The sequence below is a fragment of the Solea solea genome, chromosome 13 (assembly GCF_958295425.1).
Source record: "Solea solea chromosome 13, fSolSol10.1, whole genome shotgun sequence".
Classification (NCBI taxonomy): domain Eukaryota; kingdom Metazoa; phylum Chordata; class Actinopteri; order Pleuronectiformes; family Soleidae; genus Solea; species Solea solea.
Window position 1 is genome coordinate 7,982,661 of NC_081146.1, and position 13,782 is coordinate 7,996,442.

Consider the following 13,782-nt stretch of genomic DNA (forward strand, 5'->3'; position numbering starts at 1 on the left):
AGGCTCCAGTGATCAGGAGAACACAAAGTCTCCACAACAACAGCCGTGTGGTATTTCAAGTCTGCTCTTCAAAGCACTTTCATTCAATCTAACTGTTTGTGCAGTGTCCGATGCAGAACTGGACCAATCCATCAATCGGCATTCTGCCATTTCTACCTATTTGTACAAGAACGCGAGGGTCATCACACACACATGGCTTTTGAAAGTGATCTCTTTAAAATGGCGGTGGTGATAATGAGGAAGGCTTGTGCAGGAAGCAAAGGTGTAAAATGTGTCAACACTGACTCGTCTGGCCACACAGCTGTGATGACATGTCTGACACGGCAAGTGAAGAGCTTGCAGCGTCTTTCAGGTTTCCTTCGCGCTACACCTGAGTTCCACCTGAAACAATCTCTCTTTCTCACTAGCTCACTCTTGCTCTGTGTGCACGGCTGTCGGACCACATTGTTGTTTCCATTTTTAAAACGTATGTGTGCCTTTGCAGCAAAGAGGCCTGGGTTTGTGACCCATTTTGCACATGTCGGACTCCCGAGCCGCTCTGCAGTGGCAGTAGTAGTAGCTTTGAAAAAACATTTTTAGAGATCAAGGCGATAAATTCAAGTGTTTTAATATTTTGTGCATCACATCCAGTGTCTACGTCAAATACAATATTAAAAATCCTTGCAAACTTGTGTTTGAAATATGTGAAGCGAGTAATGCAGTAACATGTAGATGAAGAAGTTTGCGAGCATGAACTACATACAGTACAATCCAAATATTGCTCCATTCATTTCAAAGTGGTTTCATTTTGATTTCATTCATTTAACCAATGGAAGGACTATATACAGTAAGCCTTCTTTATTTTTTCTCCACTTTATAAGAGGTTGGGTATAAACAGCAATGAAATGTCAACCGTTTTCTTCTTCTAGTATCATTCTTTTATATAATAGTATATCCATAAAAAAACCTTTATATGTGTTATTATCTTCTCATTTTCTGGGTCAAATGCAGCTCCACATTCATTTGATTTGGGTGGAGAGGGAACAAAAATGGCTCTTTTCATCCTAAAGGTTGCAGAGCCCTGCTCTAAATTCACAGTAGGTGTGAGTGTGAGGTGTTGTTTGAGGTGTTGTTATCCTCATGTAGAGGATAAAGTGTTAGAAGATGAATGAATGCATGAATGCATGAATGAATGAATGAATGAATGAAAACATATTTGTATGTTTTGTATGTTACTCATTGTGTATAGAAACGAAGATGAATTAAAATGCACATGAGCTGGGACTGAATATTTCTATTTGCACAACAAATGTGTGAACACTTTGTCTAAGCTCCACTATTCATCCAAACACGGTTAAACTCCATTGCCTGATGTTCCATAAACACAGCAAGGGAAGTGTTTTTCCTTCCTGTTTTAATTTCTAATCTAGTCTTGGCTCAGACCCCAGTGTGGTTGCATCATTAAACTAAAGCTACTGCTGAGTGTGTCTTACCCGTGTTTACCTGCACAACTCCTCCTGACAAAAGTTAAGCCACTGTTTGTCTGTGTTTGCACACACACGAGTAGGCGTGACAGTCACCTGACTTTTCAACTGAACGAAAATTGTGTTGTTGGTCCTTGTCAACCAGAGGGTGAGATAAATATGCAGCGTTAGGTCAATATTGTTTTTTAAATTTAAAATGTATGCAGACAGAGGAGGAATTTAAATCTATGTCACCTACTGTGTTTGTCTTAAAGTGTTTCATTGCGGTAAATGTGCATTTCTTTTTTTTTATGAATACAATCGACTGACATTGTCCGTTTGGACTCTTATGTGTTGGCACTGATTAAGCAGGCTGATAAAAATGCTGAGTGCCACGCAGATTAAGTTCATGTGGTGCAATGAACTTTCAAATGTGCATACGGTGCAGAAAGCTGCAGACGGCTTTGCAAATGCAAGCACGGGTTCCCAGGTTCCCTGAACAGCTGTGTCTCCTGTCATCCCTCAGCACCTCTGTACATCACAGTGGACATGTATGTCCTACACACACACACACACACACACACACGCACACACACACGTATGTGTGCTGCCTGCTTGTCTTGCCTACAAGCTTCCGTGTCACATCTTGTTAACCAAATACATTCTTTGAAAAAAGGGTTAGCACTGTAAATATGTTTTACCTTGCTTCCACAAAGACAGGAGGAGAGCAAATGAAATGATCTCTGGCTCCAGGCTCCACAGAGAGGACGAGAGCAAAGAACTGTGGGATCTCGCCTGTCAATACATCACATGTTAACCGTGTTAAAGTCGACAGTCACGAAGTTAAAAGTCAATGTAGTAAATATTGGTGCTTTGAAAGGGCAGTATAGAGAAAATACCATCATCGTTGTATGAGACCTCCTGCCACTGGGTGGGGTCATTTGTCCACTTTTTTAATGGGGGCAAACTGAGTGGACACTCAGCACCTCCTGTGTCTTTAACAAACATTATGCAACAACAGAGAGTAGTTTAATTGTTAGCTCATCACCCCCCCAAAAAAAAAGTATTGTGTATATCTCTTACATTATGCTGTTAAAAAAGTCAGTGGGTATGTTTTCACCCCAAAACCTGGGCTGCTGTGAGGACCTTCATAGACATAATGCTGTACAACCCTAAAATCCAATATATTATATGGTCACCAGTGAAAAACACTTCCAAACGCACACATAAATCTGCCACGTGTGTACTCTGGGTGGATAAGCGTGCTCAGACAGGGCCCATAACCCTGAGGGCTCGGTGAGTATTTTTGTGTAAGTGTATGTCATTTTTAGACTGCCCATAAAATCTTTAACTGTACTGTAACACCTGTTGGGCTCCATTCCTAATTGTATTCTTCATAACTATAACCTGTGTTGTGACGAACGTTTTTTGCATTTTTAACTTTGAAAATGATCAAAAAAACCAACCCCAACAAAACACAGTGATCCAATTTAATTGATGTACGGTAAATTAGATATTGTGCTTGACACCTGTCACACCGCTCTTGTCAGATTCACTGCCGTCGAGATCGGATATGAAATGACGAATAAAAACAGAAGGACACCTGACAAGTGCTTTAAGCTGAAATGTGTATGTTCATTCTCCCCGACAGTGTTTGGGTCCACAGGCAGTCTGCTGACAGCTTAATGACTAGCTGTCCACATTTCACCTCACTCACTGTTCTCACTCTAAAGGGTGGCAGAAGCTGGAGGGGGACGGGGCAGCAAAACAACTCTGGGAGGACTGAAACAGAACAGGACATACTGGGGGGTTGGAGGGGGTTCTGCCTCTTCGTCTATTTCCGTTGCAGAATTACAGCTCTGAGACCTTTTACCGCCAACTGTCACTGATGAAAGCGCTGAGGTGACACATTTTTGCATGTGTGATTGTGTTTTTGATGTGGAAAAAGGGGAAGGTGGTCCGCGTGCACTGAGTTTGTGAGCCCCTCAGCTGTGCTCTCCCCCCCCCCCCCCCCACAGACTCTGAGGAGAAAATATGCTGATAATAGAATGAAAACAAAAGGGAATAGAAGTCACTTGATGCTCTCTGAACATGGTTCCCCTCACCTGCAAACAGCAACTCTGCATTTACAAACAAGAGCCAACATACATATGCATGTGCGCCAATTAAAAACGCCTCTTCTAGCTTCTATGTTAATACGGTGACTTCTGTGTATAGTGGTTTGTCAATCAGGGAAATCAACCAAGCTTGGAGTTTTTTTTTTGTGCTCGTTTATCTCAGGTGAGACAGCCCTGCGTATAAAAAAAAACCGATATAAATCTCAGACGAGCTGACAGTTTCATGGGACAGGCCTGATTATCACTGCAGATGATCTACTTGCAGGCTACAAAACATGGCAGTCAAATGGGAGACGACTTCATGAAAGCGGGAGCTGGCACACGGGATCGCCAAGTGTTTTTATAAGGATTAAAAGGTGAAGAAATGGGAGACAGATAAATTGAGCAAGAGGAGGAGTAATATGACACGAGCAAGAGAAATGATTGGGGAGGGGAAGGCACACACACACACACACACACAAAAAACAAAAAACAAAGAAAACACTGGCAGTGAAAAGGAGAAAAATGAGATGGGACGGGGAAGAATGAGATAAATAAGTTAAAGGGTGAGACAGAGATGACTCAGACGGGTGAGGGGTCATCAGGAAAACTGAGTTAAGCACATTCCCTCTTTCTCTCTTGCTCTCTTCAAAACAGCAGCTGGGACAGGTGTGTTTTTGACTCATGGCAGAAAGTGCACATGCTGCTGCCTGTGCTGTGTGTGTGTGTGTTTATATGCTGAGCATGCACAGTGTCTGTCTGCAGACTGCATGTAAGCAGAGATTCTATTGCGTGTAATTACAAGGGAAACAAACTCCGTAGAACAGAATTCGTCGAAAATAGACATCCGAGTGCCCACGCTGGACACTGTCGGGGAGACACTGTGAGAGACAATATACTGTACATGTGTACACAAGGATGTGTGCAAAAGGACAAGAGCCTGCTTGAGTGCCAGTGTGTGTCTCTGTTGTTTAAGGACACAGTCTCTACTTCAGGAAACAGAGGGATCCTGTTTGTGAGCTGAACTCATTGTTCAGCTGATTACCGTCCATTTAACCCTACACACACACACACACACACACACACACATATGAAACACACAGGCTTCATGTTACTATTTGGCAGTGGACCACACATGTATACACATCAGCGTGGCTGTGATTTGTTTTCCTGCTTCGTCGTCGACACGTTGTCTCATCACAATAAAGCCATAGTTACAGATAAGGGGTGTGTCTGGCCAGACTGTCTCCATGCATTGTCCTCCACCTTATTGATGTCTTGTCTCTTTTGACAACACCGAACACTCCCTGATCTTCTCCTGTGCTCTTCATTTACTCTTCTTTTTTTTTCATACAGACAAAACCCCCTCACCTTCTTTCTCCTTCTGAAAGACAACGCCTCCACTTTATCGCTGACAGTATCTCGGTTATTCATCAGAACGCACTGGTTTATGTTTCAGTCATAAACAGCTGAGACTATGACTCAGCCCTGTCCCAATTCTTCTGTAAAGCATCTTTTATGTTAATAATCTGCCGTGTTATAACTTAAGAAGACAAATCCAGAGAAGATCGTATCCAAAGTTTTTTTTTTCTTTATTCTCTGTTTTTCTTATCTCATGCTCACATTTTAGCCACATTAGGTTTATTTTTGATTTTATCCTTTATTTAGCCAGGAAGGTCCAAGTGAGTCCTGGTCAAGATAGAAGCATAGATGGTATAAATAGTAACAGAAACGAGATCATGTCAGATATACAGTATATCTCACAGCAGAATATAAAACTTAAAGGCGAGTAAAAAAGAGAGATATAATAAAGTACAGTGCAGAAGTATACAGGCCATAGCAACAAGACCCTTAATCCAAACCCCTCAAAGAGGTCATGTAAAACAACATGTTTCTTTCATGACGGTCCATTAAGTCAGGCATAACAACTGAATGATGCCACCAAAATACAGTATGTATATGTACATTAACGTTCATGGTTCGATTTGATTCTAGTTTAGCTTACTTTTAGTACAAACAGACACTACAGTTAGCATGACCTTTGACCCTCTCTAAATTTGCACAAAAAACAACAAGGTTTTTGGGGCAGTAGAATTCAGGTCTGTCACTTTTTATGGGCGATTCTTTGTGTTTTCATTCATAGTCCGACCCGTTTGCAGTCGTCTCGCTTTACAAGTGCAGTGTTGCCGTCTGTGTTGATCTAAACCACGAGAGGCTCCTTTGACAATGTTTTAATGTAACAGAGTTTTTATTTACATTGATATGTGACACGCTCCAATTTAAAATGCTCCTATTTCATTATAGTTCCCTGTGTTACAGTTTCAGACCTGTATCTCATGTGTTTATTCTTCCTCTCTGCCTTCTCTCATGTGCTGCTCAAAGCGTTCCCCCTTTCTTTCTCATTCTCTTTCAACTGTAGCTTATTTTTCTCTGACCCCACCAGGCTTCTCAGCTTAGTTTTACTCCTGCATAACACACAGTTTCAGCACAATACTGTGTTGTGTCTGCATGTGCTCTTTCAGGGTAGGCTGTTTGAGCACAGGAAGAGAGGCCAGTGTGACACACACACACACACACACTCACACACACATGGGATGAGAACTTGTGGCATGGCCTTTCCCACCACTGGCCTTTCTGTATCAACAAACTCACACAAACAAGCTCATTCACACTGTTGCACCATCAAACAAGCTTTTTGTCCCATGCACAACTAGCCTAATCTCTCTCACTCACTCATTCACACACACATGCACGCACACACACACACACAGTATGTAAACTTGTTACTACATCCAAAATAAAAGCCTCACAAAAACATTGATGTGAAAGAACATCATGAATATGAGTTGATATAACTGATATGCATGATGTTCTTTGTATATGCATTACTTATGATGTATAATAAAATCCATTGATATGCTTATTATTAACATTTATTTTTATTTTAACACTTGCATCCTCCAAAAGTTAGTGTAATTTGCATAATATATGCCCTTATTATAGAAAATAATGAAGACACAAACCAACAGTAATTCCATTACCCATGATAACCACCAGAAAAATAAGAATTACTTAGGTGCTTTCTGTTAATCTGCCCTATATTTAATCTCACAGGCACTTTAGAAAAATAGAAATAACATAAGAAGTAGATAATATATAATCTTGGATGTGAGCCCCAAATACACATTATGTATCAAAAAGATTTAGATACAAAAAATATATAAAAATACAATTCTCTGCCACCAATGTGACTGGATATTCTAATGTACGTGGTGGTACAGACACACAAGAGCACCAACTGTGAGAGAGATATTAAATCACCATTACCACACCAGACTATGGTTAAAAAAACAACAAAAAAATAAAATAATAATAATAATAATATATATATATATATAGTACACAGTTCACCATTTTATACTAGATGTGGAAAACTTGTATTAACAACAACTTGTAATTCCACAGAATCTTTGGCTTGTATCAGGTGAGATGAATGCATTAAAAGCATTAATCTCTAACGGCAAAGACCACCTAACACAAGGAACACGTCTATAAATAAAATTAAAGACCTCATGATTGTTCTACCTGAAAATGACACAAAATAGGTCAGGCGTTACCTCCAATTCATAAGTAGTGTCACCCAATAGCAGTTTGTTCCCGAACCCATGGCGAGTGACGGCAGAGTTTCACTGCAGTAAACAAAAGTGTGCAATCTGTTTCATAACCAACGCCCTTACAATGGCATAGACTTATAGGAAGGTGAGCTTTGATTGACAGAAGCAAATCTCCAAAACAGAAAAAACCTGAGGAGGCTGGTGAAGATCCCAGGAGTGTTTGGAACCTGGAAATGATCAAAAACAGGAAGAAAACAGGACATAAGAAAAAACTTGTTTTCATTTCAGTTAAGGAGAAATGTGGGCGGCTGTGTGTCTTGGACCATGTTTGTACTGGATGAGTGTGCAGTGTTGACGGCTGCAGCACAGATCTCATAAGTCTCATATGGCGCGTTTCCACCGGCTCGCCTCAGCACAGCGCGGTTAAGTTGCGTTTCCACTAGCACAGTACCTGATACCAGGTCCTTTTTTTTAAGTACCTGCTCTGGCAAGGTACCAAGTGAACTGAGGCGATACTATGCGTGACGTCGCCAGACTGCCGTAAGTTCAGTTGAAAGACTTAACAATCCTAAAAGCGTGGGTTAAACTCCAACAATTACCAGGGAAATGTCCAAAATCTCAGTATTTAACAGAGGAGTCTGGTGTATTTAACAACAGCACTGCTGATTGCGAGCGACATCGCAAACCCTGCCGCTGTATTTCAGTCCAGTGTCAGGCGGAGGAATTATTGAACAAATAGTTTTAATGAACTGATTCTAATGATTCAGTTACACTGAAAACAACTGCTTTACAAGTCACTAGTCACTCGTTTGTGTGCGTCGCGTGTAAAACGAAGTCACCGCAGTTTAATGACGCCGTGAAGTGATGACTCCGCCCCTGTTGAGTAGGTACTATTTTTGTAGTGGAAAACCAACCTAAACCGTGCCGTGCCATGGTGAGGCAAGTCGTGGCAAGCTGGGACCATAGTGGAAAAGGGCCAATAGTGTGTCTGCTGCAGAGCTACTGTGAGGCTTCTGTTATATGTTACAGAGTTTGTCTTTGAAAATCATAAAGCATATATTTAGATACTGCAAATACGCCTCTGTTCTCGACTAACTGCCCGGACTCTTTAGTATGAAGAAGTGCATCTGTTGGCCCTGTACATACAGTAAAACTTGGAATGAAATCAGGTAAATGAAAGGCTCACATGCTTTTACTTTGAAACAGGAAGAGGACGTGTTGTGTTTGTGACATGTGTGACAGATAAACATCTTGAGGTACAGTATATTCTCATGCTGTGTTGTCATTTAACGTGTGCCTACATGAAAGACAAGGTGTTTTCGCGCTGCAGTCGCGCCACACACACATCCAGCGTGAAACCAGGCGGAAGCGCTGCATCTTACCACAATGTAGTTATCATTTAGCTGTAGGCCATAGAACACCCAAGAGGTTGACGTGAAAAAGGTGGCAACAGTCAGGGGGAAGGACAAGCACTGCACGTCACCACTCCGCACTATGTTCACCTAAAAGAGAGGAGAGAAGGACAGTGATTGTACACAAACAGATGACCTTTAAAGCTGCATTCAATTACGTTTTTCATATCTAAAGTGGATTAAATTACCGTGCGTCATGTGAAAAGACGATAGAAATATTACACATGTCCCTAAAGTAGCAAGAAGCTGGGGGACGACACAGGTACAGATGCTACTTGTGTACAGTTGCAATAAGCACGTGAAAAACATGTTTGATACAGAGTTCTTATAATGAAGACATTTCCAAAGAAAATACAGCTGTCTACTTCAATGTGTCTGTGCCATATTAAGACCTTTAGACACTGTATTTAAGGATTAACTGTAACTTTTAAGCAAAAATCCTTCATTTCAACATAGCAACACAGTGACTGAGTCGCAAGCTTACACAACTGCACTTGAGTTACCCTTTTTAAAATGAATTTTATTTTATTTGTTGTCCATTTAGTGAGTTTGTGTATGTTTTCAATCCTTCAGCAAATGCTACGGTGTGGACAACTTGACAGGGTCACTTCAACATGTGATGATTATTGGCTTCAAAGTAATGATTGCATTGGGTGGTAATAGGGTGTTACATTTAAATATGACTACCTGATATTTTTAGTTTTGGGTGTGCACACATCAATAGACTAAATGATGTACTGTGATGAAACACACACACACACACTTGGATTGTTTGCTGATTCAACAGATGGGCTTCATCTGTTACTGAACACCAAGAAAATAAATAAAGATACTTAAGGAATAGTTTCTTGAATCTGAGTATTTATAAATACAAAAGTACAGTACTTTATTTTGAAGCACTTATTAGTTGAGTATTTGGACTTTTATTTTAAAATACATTGAGATGAATTTGTAAGGAATGTGACTACACTTCTCAACAACAAGCCAACAATTGAACTGCTTTCCTTTAGCTTAAGGAAACACCATGGTCATGCACATGTATGGCAAGCATGGTAGGTCAATAAGGAACGAAGCTGGCTTGTAAAGTGTGATATTTGTTTTACATGGAGAATTTAAGGCATGCGTGATTGTGTGACTGACTGCCAATGTTTATTCATCCATGTGATTTCCTTTAAGCGACGCTGCCTCATGCCACATGTGGTGAATAGGAGCGTATTATTACCATCAGGAATGACGGCTATGCGTATTATCTTAACCTGGAATTTCTCTAAGATACCAAACATCTGGAGTGTGTTGGAATGTATAAGGAAAGATGGATGCTTTTAGGGTTTACTCATTCTGGGCATTGCCAGCATCTTAATATGTAAATATCAAGAGAAAACACAATGTAACCAAGGAGATGAGGCACAAACTGAGTGAGAATAACAGGAAGACACAGATGAGCGAAAGAAAAGCAGGAAGCTGGGGGGGGGGGGGGTCACTGGGAACTGAGAAGCAGATGAGAGGAAGGAGACAAACAGGATGGTAGATGGAACCAAAAGATGATATGAAGACACAAAAGGAAAGAGAGAGAACCCGGGGATTCATTCCTTTACTCGTAAATAGCTTCACGTGCAGAGTTGAAAATAGGAAGAAGCCAAAAAAAAATGTGTTGTCTAAAGTCATACACACTGAAAATATTGTGAAGTTTGATTTCAGGTTTGTAAAAAACAACTTTTAAATTACACTGTTTACAAATAGAGATAATCCTGACCCACTGTTCGAGTGATTGCTGTAGAGCATGAGCAATGTAATTCAATGTTATTGTTCGATGTTATCTACTAGATTATACTAAAACTAATACTATGATGGCATGATTTAATAAATATAATTACTCTTATACGAATAAGGTCACAAAAAGAAGCATTATCATGCATGCTAGTACCATGTCATGAGCTCTAGTTTATGAGAGTGAAATAACTAATTGATCAATTATTAAAAATTAAGAAAAAATGTTCAGAAGACATTTTCCAAACCCAGTTTTAAGTCATATATTTGCTAGTTTTATAAAAGAGCTTTGTGTCCACCAACTCACTAATGAATAGCACTATATTGCTTTAGATTTTTGTGATTAAATAAAATCAATCATCAAGCTATAATTATATCCCAGATCACAGCACATTAGGTTCTTGTTGGTGTGTGGAACCGCATAAATGATGCATGTCTGTGATGTACGTGAGCTGTACCAGGTCAGTGAGTGGGGACATGTACATGCTGACAGTGACCACGCTGCACGTTAAGCCCAGCTGGCTGAGGCGAGCGTCTCCCTCAGTAAGAAACGTGGTAAAGTAAAACCAACCGCCGGCGAGCACCGCGCCTGCTGTAAGCGTCTGGGACATCACCGACCTCTGGAACAAACACAGACAAATGTTGAGGGACAAACGAGCAGAGATTTTACAGCGGTTGTACGTTTTGTGCAGACACACACACACACACACACACACACTGACCTTTTGCTTTGAGTAGTGGATGTATGTGATGATGTAAACGATCTGAAGGAGCGCTCCGATAACATTGACCAGGATAATTGTCTGATCCGGCTTCAGTATCCCATAATACAACCAACCCAGGTTACTATGGAAACAGGACAAACATCAGATATGCTGAGAACAAGGCAAGCAAGGCCCCATTCAGAAGACAGGCAGTACACAACTTTTTTGGTGACTTCCATTGCTGTTGTTATTTTGCCTCCATCTGGTCTTTATGAGCAGAAACAGTGTTTGTATGCCGTGTCCTTCATCTGAAAACAATACTTTCAGAGCTGACTGAGGGAGCGTTCGTGTGTATAGAATGGCAGCAGGGGTGGGCGGGGCCCAGAAGTGTCTATTCCATTAAACTGCTGAACAAACAAGTTTTAAATTGGAGGGATGCATCAGTAAAGGCATCCGGCACACAAAGTCTCTGCATGCGGATCATTCAGGTGGTGACCCAGGGAGATCAAATATTACATTCATAAATGTTTTGATGGTTCGGGGAAACCGGAGAAAACCTACGCTGACCACAGGGAGAACTTTTCACACAGCAAAGGTCCCAGACTGGGAATCAAACCCAGCAACTTCTTGCTGTGAGGCAACAGTACTAACCACCAAGCTGCCGCTGCAATCATCTCATGTGACTACTTCTAATATTATCTTACACCCACGCCCAAAATACAAACTAATTTAATTTCTGTTTGCAAGGACAAAATGATGTTTCTTTGTACAGATGTGTCTGTGCAGATGTGTCTCTGTGTGGGACTGAGTGATAATGCTGTAACATAAATGGATACTGAGAAGAAAAAAGTGCTGCAAAACTGCAGCAGGTCAGCATCTGCTTCAAAAAGCTCAAAATAAGCCGTTAGGACTTAAGCTTCTGCAGTGAGTGACATAGACACTACAGTGAAGAAGACACGTCTGTTTGCACGAGGCAGGACCATGAGGATTAACAAGAAACTTGTTGTGGTTTCTTCGTGACATTTTCAGCCAAGGAGTCAGACAGTGACATCAGAAAGTTGCAAACATTCCTTTATATCTCAAAGTTAACTTGTGAGGCCCTGTCAACATATCCTTACAGAGCCAAAATGTGTGCTCACAAACTACAACAGACACACACAGACTCACTCACTTCAGGCATGTGGTGAGGAAAGGTAGAAACTGGATATTGTCAGTACTTTTGGATTCTCGCATCCTCTTTAGGTCGGTCCTGGAAGAAATACACGACAAAAGAAACGATCAAAAACACACACACATAGAGCAGGCTTCTTCTGAAATGACATATGTGTGGTGCAACATGTACGCGACGTTAACAACCTGACAGGTTATGTGTCAGTAATTATCAGCACAACTTACAGTCCAGTCGAGAACATCCCGACTGTGAACACGATGCACGCCCATGACAAAAGCTGCAGCAAATCCATAGGACAGGTGAAAAAAGTCTCACACAAGGACTGTAAATAGTAATATTGCTGCTTTTTAACAGCGACAGCTCACTCAGACTAAACAAAATTACAGAGGAGAAAACTACAACGCTCCTTCTCTCTACTTCCGTGTTTGCAATCAGTGTGCTTAAGATCTCCGCACTGTGATTGGCTGGCTGCTACCAACGCTGGGTAGATTTGCTCCAATGGGAAGCTGCCACGTCGACAGCACGTTATGCGTGACGTCATCACGTCGAGAGATTATCGTATGTGGAATTTAGCTCCAGCCTGATTTTGTAGTTAAAATGAGTGGCATTCAATTTCATTTAGCTTTATTTATTTTTATTCGGTATTTTTTAAAAACATATTACCTATAGTGTATATTTAATCTCAAGTTTCTATTATTATGTGTTTTAAATAACATGCTTCCAATTTTGTGATTATTTTTAATACATGTATCTTCTGGAAATGGCCATTTTTTTATCAGTTTAGAATAATATGCAATGTTTCATTTTACAGATGTTATAGTAAATTATTGAGAAACATAATATTATACACACATTTGATCTAGTCATGGTTTCATATTGTGAATTGGGTCACAATGGTTTATCATGTTCAATGTGGTATTCGTGCTGTGTATTTGTATGAGTTTATTAAAGCTTTTGTTTCATATTGATGTAGTGTCTTTGATGTTAATCAAATACAATGAAGAATTGTTGATTCATTTGTCTTTAGTGTTGTGCTTTGGCAACATATGGGCATGCCATTCTAGAAAAAATAATATTGATGATTAAATGTTGGACGCTTGATGCATCTGTGTTTTTTTGTGGTGTCACAAGATGGTTAAAGGGGTGGTTTTATTCAAGAAGTTATTTTTCCTTGGTAGAACCAAGGCTTGAGACCAAATGGACAAACAGGTAATTGTCCAGGGCCGTTAGCTTTACTCTATGCCCATGCTTCCTTTGTTCATATTACAATCTGTTTGACATTTGAAATAGTTCAGTGCAATATCAATTCCAGGATCTCAATCTTGCTGAGGGTCAATCTGTGTCAAGGCTGCAAAAATCAATTATTTTCATTGTCAATACATTTGACATTTACTTGTCTTTAATAGACTAATCAATCACTTTTACAATGACAAATGGCTTATTAAATCCGTTATTAAATGAGGACCCAATCAACAAACTGAGAAATGTAAAATGTACTATCGTATTATTCATTTTCTGATTTTAAAATGTAGTGAAGCACTCATCAATAAGGACCTGAGTTTGCAACCCAGCCGGA

General features: G+C 40.3%; 1 protein-coding gene across 1 annotated transcript; it reads right to left on the reverse strand.

Annotated features, from left to right (window-relative positions):
• Positions 1-6,925: 6,925 nt before the first annotated feature.
• slc50a1 (solute carrier family 50 member 1) lies at positions 6,926-12,624 on the reverse strand. The gene is made up of 6 exons (XM_058646807.1): positions 12,431-12,624; positions 12,207-12,284; positions 11,054-11,177; positions 10,790-10,951; positions 8,535-8,654; positions 6,926-7,379 (listed from the first exon to the last, which is right to left on the reverse strand). Exons 1-6 carry the CDS (start codon positions 12,496-12,498, stop codon positions 7,272-7,274), a joined length of 660 nt encoding a protein of 219 aa, XP_058502790.1. The 5' UTR covers positions 12,499-12,624; the 3' UTR covers positions 6,926-7,271.
• Between the last annotated feature and the right edge of the window lie 1,158 nt (positions 12,625-13,782).

What these genes read in the sequence shown, in the direction of transcription:
- slc50a1 (XM_058646807.1), bottom strand. Translation starts at nt 12,498, where the DNA reads ATGGATTTGCTGCAGCTTTTGTCATGGGCGTGCATCGTGTTCACAGTC. An exon ending in TCCACTACTCAAAGCAAAAG is followed by an intron (nt 10,952 to 11,053) that starts GTCAGTGTGTGT and finishes TGTTTGTTCCAG; the next exon opens with AGGTCGGTGATGTCCCAGAC. An exon ending in TGTCCCCACTCACTGACCTG is followed by an intron (nt 8,655 to 10,789) that starts GTACAGCTCACG and finishes CCTCTCTTTTAG; the next exon opens with GTGAACATAGTGCGGAGTGG.